Source organism: Oenanthe melanoleuca, chromosome Z (assembly GCF_029582105.1).
Source record: "Oenanthe melanoleuca isolate GR-GAL-2019-014 chromosome Z, OMel1.0, whole genome shotgun sequence".
Taxonomy (NCBI): Eukaryota; Metazoa; Chordata; class Aves; order Passeriformes; family Muscicapidae; genus Oenanthe; species Oenanthe melanoleuca.
Window position 1 is genome coordinate 27,566,958 of NC_079362.1, and position 13,757 is coordinate 27,580,714.

Below are 13,757 nucleotides of genomic sequence, written 5' to 3' on the forward strand. Positions count from 1 at the left end.
TGAACAAAACAGAGCAATGGGAATAGTGGAGGAAAGGTTTCTGCTGAGTTAACAGGACCCCAAAATAGGAGAGAGGGTGAAAGCGGGAGAATGGACCTTAGAAAAGGTTGATAATTACATATGGTCAAAATATGGACAAAATGCGGCAATTACCAAAGAAGAGCAGCTCTGGCTTAGTGATGGGAGAGACACAAAAGAGACCACAGGAGATGGGCTGCTCAGTACTCTCATAGTACCTGGCGAAAGCCGAGCAGAAAAGAAACAAGGAACCTATGCTGCCGCCCAAGGATCCAACATTTAATAACCGTAAACAATGGAAGGGAATAATAGAAAATGCTCAGTTAACAGGAGATTTCACATTAATGCCCTTACTCTGCCAGTGGTACAAGATGAGCAAGAGGACCGATGGGAGGGCTTGGATTGGAACACAGTCACCCAACTGCAATAAACGGTTATGCAGTATGGTATTGAGAATAAATTAGTAAGGAATCAAATAACAGTTTTATTTAAATATATGTCACTAATACGAACAGATATTAAGGCAATAATGGAGCTTGTGCTTACACCTACGGCATATATGTTATAGTTAAATAAGTAGCAGGAGCGCTTGTAAGACAACATGCTGAATAGTCTCAATCTATCCGTTGACGACCCACTCAAATTTGCTAGCCTAGATCAGATGATGGGAACAGGGGTTTACCGTGACCCTGTAGTTAGCCAAAGCCGGTTGGAAGATCTAGGGCTGTACGAGGAGGCAGGGCCCCTTCCTCCCCATGACGCCACCCAGTTGTATCGCAGCAACCAGCTTTAAGGAAGTGACGTGGGCACACCGCGGTTACTTAAGTGGGTGCCCACAGGAAATAAATTGCATTTCACCGTTCACCACATTGGCGTCACGTGTGTTATGTCCGGCCAGTTTGTAAGTACCGTCGTGGTCTTGCTCCGAACCAGGTTGCACTTGCCCCAGTATTTTAAAAGGCAACAAGTGGTGCTGAAACCCGGGAGTGCCCCCCGACACACGGTGCGTGTGCACTCTGGGTGACGGGAGACACGCTGGAGGAGGAGACGATCGAAGCAGTTGGGCTGACTTCGGCGGGGAGGACATTCCCAGTACCGCCGGGATGGACTCAATCGGCAAGGTAATTGCAGAAATCTATAAACAGTGGGGTATTGAATGTAAATTCAAGGATTTTGGATGCGCAATCATGCGACTGCTAAAATTAGGAATCATTGATTGTCCCGTGGATGTTCTGCATTCGGGATGTTGGGAAAAGTGTACAAATGCTCTCTCCAAAGACGTCATCGCGTCTGGCACTGGTAAATGTCTTAAAAGTTGGGGGAAGGTAATTCAGGCACTAGAAAAAGCGTTAACAGAACAGGAAACTTGGAAAGCAGCTCAACAATGTTTAAAAATAACTCCAAAGCTGGGTGTGGGAGCCACTACTCAGACCACGTTTAGTGATTGTTTTGCGAGTTTGGAATTGTCATCTAAAACTAACAACCTTCCGCAATTGCGGTCCCAATCTCCCACCCCTGTCCCCAATTCAGCACCTAACCCTAACCCACAGCTAAGCTGCGACAATTCCCCAGACTCTGAGGGTAGTGTTAGCAATGCAGGCACAAAACAAGTCTGCAATAGACCACCACCCTATGTGCCACAATATGGCGCCAAGACAGAAGTAGAAGGGCCAGGAACCTTTTCCCACCGTGGTCATGCGTGGTCGTAAATGCGAGGGGGGAGGTGCGACCCATGACTGGGAGGAGAAACTGGGACCCAATCAGAAAGCGCGCCTCCTTTATAAGGCCGAGAAATCTCTAGAAGGGAGGCAGAATAAGGAAAGTAGAGGTTCCACCCACCAAAAATCCAGAGGGCGGAGCCCAACTAAAAGGTGCAGTCGACAGGAAGTCTCTGACCATTCCTCTTCCTCCCAGTCGGAGGAAGAGTTTGAGCGGGCCCGAGAGCCGCTTTGGGTCAAGTGGTAGGGTGAGCTTAAAAGCAAAGGACAATGCCCCTCTTGCGCAAAGTCCGATTCTGACTCGGACTCCGATTAAGACATGGATCCTATACCAGTGGCCTTCACCAAACCTACAGGCCCACCCACACTCCGTACAAGCAAAAGACTTCTTTAAACCTATGGCCCTAACAGACTGGAAAAAGGTTCAAACGGGACTTGCTGAGTTACCCGAAGCTGCAGCGCAAATATTTCCAGTCAAAAGACTAGACAATAATTTACCAGCTTATTCCCCGGTAAACCCCAAGGACGTACAGGCAGTTGCCAAAGCCATCGCTGAAAAAGGGATCAACTCTGCTATGGTCTCCACTCTTATTGACGGCCTTTTCGGTAATGATGACATGCTCCCCTTTAATATTAAGCAAACATGCTGCATGATTTTTGACGGGGCAGGAATGATCGTCTTTAAACAAGAGTGGGAAGACAACTTAGAAAAAATGCTCGCCAAAGCCAGCGGAGACCAGCACCCACAGCGCAACTCCAGTCTAATGCGACTGATGGGCCGAGGCCCACAAATGGTCAGTCCCCAAGCACAGGCACAGGGTTTGCGAGCCTCTGAAATCGCCGCTACAACCCGTGCCACGAGAGAAGCCATCCGCACTGCTTGCAGAGTGGTTGCCCAGCCGTCTCCATGGACCACCATCAGGCAGACTGAAAGCGAACGCTTCACTGCATTTGTCGACCGCCTCCAGGCAGCCGTAGATGCCTCAGACCTGCCACCGGAAGCAAAAGGACCAGTACTCGAGGGGTGCCTGCGACAACAATGTAATCAATCGACCAAAGAACTACTACGGTCAGTGCTACCTGGTGCCAGTCTCGTGACAATGATTAAACATGTTGTCAAAGAAGAAAATTTAGCTCCGGTCCAAGCCGTGGTTGGCGCTGCAGTAGCTCCACTTCCAGCCGCAGTCAGTGCCACAGTGGCTGAGGTAATGGCCATTCAAAACCGCTATAACCACAGCCAGCCTCTGCCTACAGATCTCCCTCCGCCAAGACCAAGAGTACCTTGCTGGATCTGTGGAAGGGAAGGACACATCGCTCGACACTCTGCCCATGGTAAGAAACAGGGAAATGGGCGGGGGTGGGGGCAAGCGGGCCGCATGCAGCTCCCTTCCCGTTGGGACAGCCAGCGGCCCAGATATGTAGTCCCTACTGGGGCGGAGCATCTCCCGAATCCGCTGCCCCCCAAAGAAGTGACCAACTTTACAGCCCAAGCCATGTCCAATGCTATAACCCAGGCACCGCTTCCACAAGCGCCGGCCATGCATACAGTGACAAAGAACACCAAAGACAAATGCATGTAAACCCAACACACTTCAGCAACAATCCCCAGCCCAACGACACTCCCTGGCTGGCCTTGGCCATAAACTGTGACATGTCCGAACCCCAATAGTTTGGGGAGTCTGCCGACCAGCCCGACGACCCGATGATGGCTTCATTGCTCTTCCTTTCACGGTGGACACCGGGTCCAACGTCACCGTCATCCCGGAAACACATTGGCCCCCAAACTGGCAGCTGGAGAATGCCGCAGCCGTAGTTGGAGTAGGAGGAGTCCAACGCGCCTGAAAGAGTGTAGATCTGATATTGGTAATTGTCCATACTCCATATGGAGCTGAAAAGCCTGTCAACGTACACGTCTATGTCCTATCTAACACTCCACTGCTGCTAGGATGAGATGCGCAAGCTCTACTGGGAATTAGGGTGACAAATTTACCCTTAGGGCCACTGTGGCGTACCCGTCGCTCCCAATTAAGTTAACCTGGAAGTCATCAGATCCGGTGTACGTCGAACAGTGGCCCCTACCTGAGTCTCGAATGTCCGCACTCCTTCAACTGGTCCAGTGAGAATTGGAAAAGGGGCACATCGAACCCTCCATCTCACCATGGAACACACCTGTTTTTGTAATTCCCAAGCGCAACAGCGAAGGTTTTCGCCTACTGCATGACTTGCAAGCCGTTAACAGGGCCGATGGGCCCCTTGCAAACCAGATTACCCAGCAACTCTTTCATCCCAACAAATCAACCTTGTGCCGTGATTGACATCAAAGACTGTTTTTTCTCAATACCACTACATGAACAGGACAAAGAGCGGTTCGCCTTTTCCATTGTGTTCCCAAACGGCCACCAGCCCAATCTCCATTTTCAGTGGAAGGTCCTACCACAAGGAATGGTCAACTCCCCTACGATTTGTCAAATTGTTGTGAGCAAAGCTTTAGCATCAATTCGGTCAGAAAATCCCAAGGCTACGATCATCCAATACATAGATGACATTCTAATAGCTGCCTCTTCATCAGATCAAGTAGATAGTCTTGTAACAGCAGTTTCAGAAGTGCTAAGAACCAACGGGTTCAAAATTGCAGAAACCAAAATAAAAAAGGGCCCCTCAATTACATTCCTAGGTGTGAAAATTGACAGCTTCCATGTGTCGCCCCCTACAATCAAAATTCGCCAAGACATCAAGATGCTGCACGACTTTCAACAAATAGTGGGATTATTACAGTGGCTGCGCAACACTGTTCTTATTCCCCTAGAAATTATGTCTCCACTATATGACCTTCTCTAAGGGCAAACATTCATGGGAACCTAAAAGCATCTCAGAAGAAGCTGCTCGTTCACTTGACTATATCGAACAACAGCTACCCATCGCTGCGCTGTCCAGATGGAACCCCAACCTGTCCTTAGATCTGTATGTGCACTTTACAAAAGAGGGGGGAGTCGGAGCATTAATTCAAGGGCCTCCTGACTTGGCAAAACCAATACAGTGGGTAGTCCTCGGAAGATCTTCGCGGGCCTTTTCCCCCGGTGTTGAGTGCCTTGGAAGCCTGATTATGAAGGGCAGAAAGCTCGCCCTAAATCACCTAGGCTCTGAGGCTGCAAAAATATATCTTCCATTTCGAAAACAGATCCCCTCCGTGTCAGTAACACTCTCAGAACATCTCGCTCTAGCCTTGTTCGGATTCGCGGGAGAACCCTGTTATGCTGCTAAGCCCCCGTGGACGCAGCTACTCGCTATAATAGACATTGACCTCACACCAAAAGTTAGGGACTGACCTCTGCCCAGCCCAACAGTGTTCACCGACGCATCGTCAACAACCTCTACAGCAGCAGTCGTGTGGCAGGAGCAAGGCCGATGGCAATGCATCAAAACAAAAGATAAATCCCTGTCAGTCCAGCTTTTGGAAGTGTCCACAATAGTGCTAGCCTGCAACCTTTTCCAAACTGAACATCTTAACATCGTTACAGACTCCATGTTCACAGCAAAACTCTGCCAGGCAATGTACCATCCAGGCGTTTCCATCTCGCCAGCCGCCCTCGTGATTGAAGAAGCACTGTATTCACGCCAAGGCACTGTGACAGTGGTCCACATCAATAGCCACGATCCGATCAAGGGGTATTTCCAAATAGGCAATGAAAAGGCCGATGCTGCAGCAAAAGGCCTATGGACCGTACAAGATGCATGCCAGCTACACGAATCCCTCCACATAGGAGCCAAAACGCTAGCCAAACAGTGTAACATCCCCATGTCTGACGCCAAACATATCGTGGCTACCTGCCCCTACTGCTAAAAGTCACCGCTGTGGTCTAGCGGCGTCAACCCCAGAGGCCTAAAGGCTTCAGAGATTTGGCAAACGGATTTCATGCTATGTCAGCTGCTAAAACTCAGAGCATGGCTCGCTGTCACTGTAGATACATTCAGCAGCATGATTGTCGCCACCCAACACACCAAGACCAATTCCAAAGCTACTGTTCAGCATTGGCTGTCGGCCATGGCCTGGCTCGGCATTCCAAAACAAATTAAAACAGACAACGGAACTAACTTTGTCTCTAAGGCAGCTGAAGAGTTTGCCACCAAATGGGGCATCACCCTAAAACAAGGCATCCCGTACAATAGCACTGGCCAGGCCATAGTGGAAAGGGCCAACCAAACTCTAAAGTCCAAACTAGAAACTCTGGCAAAAGCAGAAGGATTCACCAGCGCCATTCCCCATTCCCCCATCAGAACAGCCACGCCTACTAGCAACTGCCATGCTCGCATTAAATCAGTTTCCCAGAGGAGACCAAAACTAGGCTCCCTCCCAAAAGCATGTGGCCGCAAAAGCAGTTGAAGAGGGTCCCCCGGTCAGTGTAAAAAATGAAATAGGGGAATGGGAAACAGGTTGGAAGTTAATTGTAACCGGCAGAGGATATGCAGCGGTTAAAAAAGATGATGTTATTAAATGGTGTCCTTTAAGATCCATAAACCCAGTACTACCCAGCAAAAGCTAATGAACATTCTGAGTATCTCTTTACAGGTTTACCACCGTGAGTCATCCGCCAAGCACTAGGCTTTACTTCTGTGCCTTAGCATCCTGCTATCCTCAGCCCACCTCAGTGTTAGTCAAGCAAGAACAAATGACCACCCTTACCAGCCCTACGTTTGGACATTCTGAAACTTTCTTACCGGCGCGCTCATAGGACAGTCCAAAACCAACACTCCTACCTGGACTGTGCGCTTGGCAGACATTTTCACCAGTGACCAATCCAGCAAGTATGGATGGTACATTGAGGTAGGGACATATTGGTGCCCCAGCAGTAATCCGGGAAAAAGCTACTGCACTTACCCGGGCTACTGGTTTTGTGGGTACTGGGGTTGTGAAACCATCGTGACCGGTAACCGGTGGAAACCCCTCAGAAAAGATGAATTTTTAGAAGTAACAGGCTGGCCTAGCGGCTGTATATCAAAAAGCAAGCACCCCGGAAACTGTACCCACCTTACAGTCGCTGTTTTACAACCCCAAGATCCAAGTTGGGCCCTGGGAAAAATGTGGTCAGTGTACATACGTCGTGATGCTTCCATCCTAAATCATCCCCGTGACCGTGGCACTGTAATAGAAATTATTAGATATCACTCACCCAAGCAATACATAGCAGTTGGGCCTAACGAACTTGTAGCTCCCAAAGAAAAAGAGGAGCCACTTACCACAACCGCTGTGCCTAACTCCGTACAAGTTACCCCTAAACCCATAAACAATTTAATGCCCTTTAGGGCAGCACCTGAAACTCCTCCACATAGTTTGTTTACTAAAATGTTATATGCTGCCTTTATGTCCCTTAACGCCTCACACCCCAACCTCACCAGGTCTTGTTGGCTCTGTTATGACTCCAAACCACCTTTTAATGAAGGAATAGGCCTCCCCATAATGTTTAGTTATTCCAAAGAATCTAGCCCCAAACAATGTAAATGGGACACTCCCCGTAAAGGAATTACCCTAAAAGTGGTTTCAGGCCAAGGGATCTGCATAGGTAGCCAACCCCTGGCAACACAAAATAAGCAGCTCTGTAACATCTCGGTCCCCCTTGACAAACAACACCTTTGGGCCATCCCTGCACCTAGAAGTATATGGGCTTGTCATACCACTGGTATCACCCCTTGTGTTTCCATCAAGCATTTTGATGAGTCTAACGATTTTTGCATTCAAGTCGTTGTTATTCCTAGAATCCTGTACCACACCGACAACGAGGTGATTCTTCACTTTGAAGCAGGGCTCCATTTACAAAAGTGAGAATTGGTGACCACTGCCAGCCTAGCAGTCCTCTTAAGTTTGGGAGGAACGGGCGCTGCTACTAGCATTTCCGCACTAGTAACACAAAAGCAAAACCTGCTACAGCTGCAGCAAGCGATAGATGAAGACCTCCTTGAAATTCATAAAAACATTCTAAGATTAGAAGAATCCCTGTTCTCCCTGTTGGAGATGGTCATGCAAAATCAGCGAGGTTTAGAGCTTTTGCTGATGCAACAAGGAGGACTGTGCGCTGCTTTAAATGAAGAGTGTTGCACCTATGTAAAACACTCTGGCCCCATTCGAAAGTCTATGGCCGAGCTTAAAGATAGGCTCCGGCGTCGCAGCCAAAAATTCCAACAACATAATTGGTTCAATTCTCTTTTTAGCCAAAACCCCTGGATTACTATTATAGTTTCCACCCTAATAGGACCAGTTATAACCATAGTGCTTGCACTTGTGTTTGGACCCTGCTTGCTTAACAAAATAACCCAGTTTATTAAAGCTCGTTTAAGTTGAACTGATTTATGCTTTTGCAACAATGACAGTTAGTTTAAAATAACAGTTAAAAAAGTTTGCATTTGTTTACTAGCATGTTTAAAAATTTATACTAACACCGCATTTATGCAAGTTACAACTTTAACCGTTCATGGGGAGGGGGGAAATGTAGTTAGCCAAAGCCGGTTGGAAGATCTAGGGCTGTACGAGGAGGCAGGGCCCCTTCCTCCCCATGACGCCACCCAGTTGTATCGCAGCAACCAGCTTTAAGGAAGTGACGTGGGCACACTGCGGTTACTTAAGTGGGTGCCCACAGGAAATAAATTGCATTTCACCGTTCACCACATTGGCGTCACGTGTGTTATGTCCGGCCAGTTTGTAAGTACCGTCGTGGTCTTGCTCCGAACCAGGTTGCACTTGCCCCAGTAAAAAGGCAACACTACCCTCAAAGACAAGATGTTCTTCATAGTCCGATATTGACTCAAACTCAGAATGCAGCGTTGGCAACATTTCTTGCACTGCCACAACTTGGAACTCCACAACTCCCTTACACGAAAATTATGCAGGAACCAGAAGAACCTTTCATAAAATTTGTAGACCGCCTTTGAGACACCATAGAGAACACCCCAAACGTGTCTTCTGAATTGAAACCAACGCTGACAAAAGAATTGGCAACGCAAAATGCCAATGAAGCATGTAAGCGATTGATAGCCACTCTTCAACCTAGTGCCTCTATTGCTCAGATGGTCGAAGCATGCAAATGGACTCCATTGTTATGGCAAGCTGAAAAGGCAAAAATTCATGCTTCTGCTATGGCTGTTGCCCTCAAACAAGTTCCAACTCAAGGAAAGGGTAACCAAGAAATGAAAGTGGCCTGTTATTCCCGTGAGCAGGTAGGTCATTTGAAAAAGAATTGTCCCCAAAGAAAGAAGCAGAATCAACCAGCAGAAAGCCAAGTTCCAAATGCTTTTCCCAGAGAATGCATGCATTGCAATAAATGGGGACATAGAGCAAATAAATGTCGTTCAAGATTTAAGAAAGATGGAACCCTCCTGTTGGGAAACTTGGTATCCCGCAGGCCAATGGACGCGGGGAAAAAATATCCTCGGGCTCTGGCTGTCTTCATGAGCTTGCCGCTGCAACCAGAAGAAATACAGTAGTCAATTTGGCCGTGGCAGCAACCGCAGTCATATCTAATGACAAAGTCCATGTCATGCCATCCACATGTTCTGGACCCCTTGAGAATGGTCTCTCAGCACTATTAATAGACAGATCACCTGCATCCAAACAAGGCATATTTGTGCTTCCTGGTTGTATTGATGCTGATTATCAAGGTCCTATAGGGATTATGATTAAAATATTTTCTCCTCCTGTGACTGTACCAGTAGATCTACAATAGCACAACTTATTCCTTTCCACAGCCAGGTTTCATGCCATAGTACCATTGAGAAAAAAGGAGGATTTGGATCAACCAGTTCTTTGCAAGTTGCCTTCTGTGAAAAAATTACTATGCAAAGACCACAAAGACAAGTGACCTTTATCAACCTTATCAACAAAATTGGTCATTCAATTTCTGCTGTAGGTATGATGGATACAGGATCTGATGTAACTATCATTCCTGCTAGTGCATGGCCTCCTTCTTGGCCAACGACGAGGGCATCATCAGTAATGGGAATTAGAGGTGTTATGGTAACTCAAATCTCCCAACAAACAGTCAAGGTCCAAGATGATGAAGGCAACACTGTTTGGATCGAGCCTTATGGATCATAGGTTGAGATGTGCTGAGTCAGTGGGGAATTTCCCTTTCATAACATTTTTGATAGCGGTCGCTGGTGGCAGCTTTCGCCCAACTATACAATTGTCCTGGAATAACGCAGTATGGTTCTTGTGATCACTCGGGTCAAGCAGGGGATTATACAAGGGTGAAAATAATACTGATTAGTGCACCTCCAGCAATTATCAATGCCTTTTTCCACCACTCTCCCTTAAAAATGTTATCCCACCAATTGGTTTTAAATAATGGGGTCCACTGTTCCACAGGAAGATGGGTTAGTTTCCTGACGTTGGTAGTTGTATTTTTAATAATATCACTATGATCATCTATCCCTACACAACATTCTGATGAATTAAATTTTCCACACACAGCCTGTTCCTCAGCTAGCAGATAATCCAGTGTCAATCTGTTCTGGTAAATCATTGTTCTCATTTGTCGGGATTGGGCCGAGAGTAAGTCCATGACAAAGGTGGACTGGCTGGAAACAATTTACAATGGTGCTTGTAACCGAATCATCCTATTCAACATATATATTGGGGTTCTGTAGCCCCATGACCCATTTTGGGGCCAGCTGGCAGGGCCATAGGTAGCACTAATTCTTTCTGGTGGCCACTCTTCATTCCCCCACTTCTGTTCTCCCGCTATTTGTATATCTCTTTTCTTTCTTGTTAACTCATCATAAAGGGGTACTCCTAGATGCTGTCCTTCAACTCAGAGAAGTAGCAAAAAGGATGTTTTTATGATGTCTAGTGTGCAACTACCTGCCCAGTCTTTTGGGAGTGTTACATAAGCAGTTCTTCTGCAGAGCCAAAAGAGACCTTCTGGGGCCCTCCAATATTGTGGTTGCTTCTCCAAATTAATACTGTTTTCACTCCAGAATTTGAAAACCTGGGGATCACCTAAGAAGAGATTAGGTTCTCTGGTGATACATTCATATAATTTTTCTCTTTCAACAAATGAGCAGCCCTGTTTCTGTTTCCTGGACCAGTATATATTTGATGACTTTGGAATCCGCCATTGATGGGTATCATTAGACACATAGTATCTTTTACAATGTAGCCCACCTACATAAATGATGTGTTTAGAACCTCTTATACATCTACGCTCTTTACCCATTACTTCTGACTTAAGTTCCATGTTTCTTCTTCTGGTCTCCCGTCTGGTCCAGGTTCTTCCTTTTCTGTGGAGATCCAGAAAGGCATTCCCAATTAGGGAAAATGAGAGGCCTCCAGCCCTGTGCCCTCTCCCTGTCTGTCAGCCTTTCGGTCACTCCCACCCTGTTTCCCTGTTGCCCGCCGCTGAGCCTCGCGCACCCGGCCCCGCCGGCACGCAACAGCAGCAGCAACAGCCTCACCAACACCAGCACGTCCAGCAACACAGCCATGGACACAAACTCACAGGCAAAATTAAAAAAGTCATTGCCACAAAAGTTTTGGGAAGTGTCAAATGGTAATGTGAAAAATAGATATGGATTCATCACCCAAAATGATACCAAAGCAGATGTGGTTGTCCATCAAACTGCAATCAAAAAAAATAACCCCAGAAAATGTCTCTGCAGTGTAGGAGATGGAGAATTTGTGGAATTTGATGTAGTACAAGGAGGAAAAGGACCCCAAGCAGCCAGTGTTACAGGGCCTGGTGGAGTTCCAGTGCAAGGAAGCATTCACACACCAAACTGCAACTACTTTCCACATCCTAAAAAACGTTGTCCCTCACACAACAACCAAAGAGATAAAGCCCAAAGCCAACAGCCATCAAGTCGCAGCAGCAATCCAAAAGCAAAAATAGCATAAAACACCAATCAGCCGTCCTGCAACAAGAAGCTCATTCCTCTATTTGCAAAACCTGCCAAACAGGTAAATCCCACTCCTTCAAGTGCCTTTCCCCATTCCCCACTGCCTCCTTACTTCCCTTCCACTTTCCCCTTTTTTCATCCACAAAATAAGTCCTTTCAAAATTTCCCTAAATCCTATTACCCTTTCTTCATGTTCCTTCAAACTCCTACCCCACTTTCCCCTCCATGGTCTCCCTCCCACAGCCATGCTTCTCCCTACCTTTACCACCCAGCTGCCAATCCCTTTTCCCAAAGTTCCTTTTTAATACAAAGTGGGAGATGATATGGGGGGGAAAGAAAGAAAAATCTCCCAAGGTAACAACCTTTGTTTTTTACTTCAAAATTAATTATTTCTATTTACAGTTTCAACAGGTATTCCACCCCCATTCTACTTCGTACAAGATCAATCACAGCTAACCACACTGCTAACGGCCACCAGAGTGCCAGTCCATGCTGAAGAATCCCTTTTCTGACTCAGTTTCCTGACAAGCCATACCAAGAAAACTTCACCTCTCTTGCTACCAGTTCCAAGATGCTTCAAAAATCTGTTCAGACATTAGAGACTCAAGAAATAGCTTGCATTTTGGAAATTGTTTTATGAATGCTTTTAATTGTTTTTGTCATTTTGTATTTTTTACTTACCTCAACCATTTAATTTTAAAATCCTTAAAAGAAACCTTCTTGATTAATAAAGAAAAGGGCAGTTGTGGAGACTGAAGTAATTTCTAATTAGGAGAAGCAAGCCCCTGTTGTATTCCCTAGGCCACCCCCGTGCCCTCTCCCTGCCTGTCAGCCTTTCAGTCACTCCCACCCTGTTTCCCTGTCCCCTGGTAATTGGTCCCTGATGCTCTCCCTGCCCTGCTCATCCCATGTACTAAACCTAAAGCCCCACAAGCCCCTTAGCCTTTGTTCCCTGAACTTTGGACGGTGCACATGTGTGGCTGAAATAAAACATCTCTGTAAAACTCCTGCAAAGGCCCTTCCTGCTTTTTTACTTGCTATCACCCCAAGCAACAACCAGATGCAACAATCTCTACCTCTGCCTTTATTCCTACCTGGAAGCAGGATTTGCCCGCCAGCCGGAGCTGTTCCAAGCTGGGAATGTGACTAGTGGTGCTGATTTCCAGAGGCTTCTGTCTCCCAGGTGATGCCAAGGCAGGAGCGGGTTGAAAGGTGCTGGCGCTGCTGCTGCTCTGTGCACAGAGCCCTGGCTGGGCAGGGCACGGCGCCCACTGCGCTGCGGGCTCTTCCTGCTGCCACAGCTGGGCACACCTGTGGGAAAACCGAGGGGTCTGTGGGGGCTGCATTGCTCTGCACACACCCAGGCCACCGTGGCACAGAGCTTTGTGCCTCAAAAAGGTAAACCAGAGGGCACAGCTGGAAAATATTTAATTTTCACCTTTCTTTATTCTTCAATAGAAATGACTAAAATGAAAATTACCAAGCACGGCTTGTTCCCCACTGCCAGTTCAGTGTAGGAAAAGAGGCATTACTTTATTTCAATGCTGGCTGTGTGGGGAATCACTTTCCTAACACATGCACACCCATGGAATTAAGACATATTCATTACTTTGCTCAAACTCACTGGCTAAACATTCCCACAAATTATTTGATATACTTAAATCACGTCCTCAAAATTAGGGACATTGTGAGTAGGTCTCTTGAGGGCGTCTGGTGTTAATCTGGTGAACATCCTATTCCTCAAAATCTCATCCTGTGGTCAAGAGGTCTTAACTGTCTTATGTCAAAGCAGGGAGATCATGAAAACAAGATTCTCCACCTACTTTTCATTTGGTTTGCAGGGCGGGTTGGTGTTTGGGGTTTTTTGTTGTTTGTTTGTTTGTTTGCTTGTTTAGTTTTGTTTGGGGTTGGGGAAGTTTGTGGAGTTTTGTTGCTTGTTAGTTTTGTTTGGTTTGGTTTGTCTGCTTATAGTTTTAGCCTGAGACCTACAGTATACAGAAAGGTTAAATCCCTGGCAGGTGCACACCTGGAAAGCAGCTGGATGCATAAGGAGGCAGACTTTCATTCCTTTAGCTTTAAAAGAGTAAACCGTGCTTTGTTTCTTCAATTCTTCATTTGAGCCATTTGCAAATATTTGCA

General features: G+C 46.7%; 1 protein-coding gene across 3 annotated transcripts; it reads left to right on the top strand.

Moving 5' to 3' along the window:
- Positions 1 to 724: 724 nt before the first annotated feature.
- On the top strand, positions 725 to 12,622 carry LOC130265344 (uncharacterized). 3 transcript variants are annotated; one of them, XR_008842588.1, is made up of 3 exons: positions 725 to 3,068; positions 6,304 to 11,679; positions 12,021 to 12,622. XR_008842588.1 is itself a non-coding variant. In XM_056514382.1 (2 exons), the coding sequence occupies exons 1-2, from the start codon at positions 2,135 to 2,137 to the stop codon at positions 6,315 to 6,317; spliced, it is 948 nt and encodes a 315-aa protein (XP_056370357.1). In that variant the 5' UTR covers positions 725 to 2,134; the 3' UTR covers positions 6,318 to 12,622. The 3 variants fall into 3 exon arrangements, 1 of the variants encoding a protein (XP_056370357.1); XR_008842589.1 differs by having other exon boundaries at positions 725 to 1,139; positions 6,304 to 12,622; XM_056514382.1 differs by having other exon boundaries at positions 6,304 to 12,622.
- The last annotated feature ends 1,135 nt before the right edge of the window (positions 12,623 to 13,757 follow it).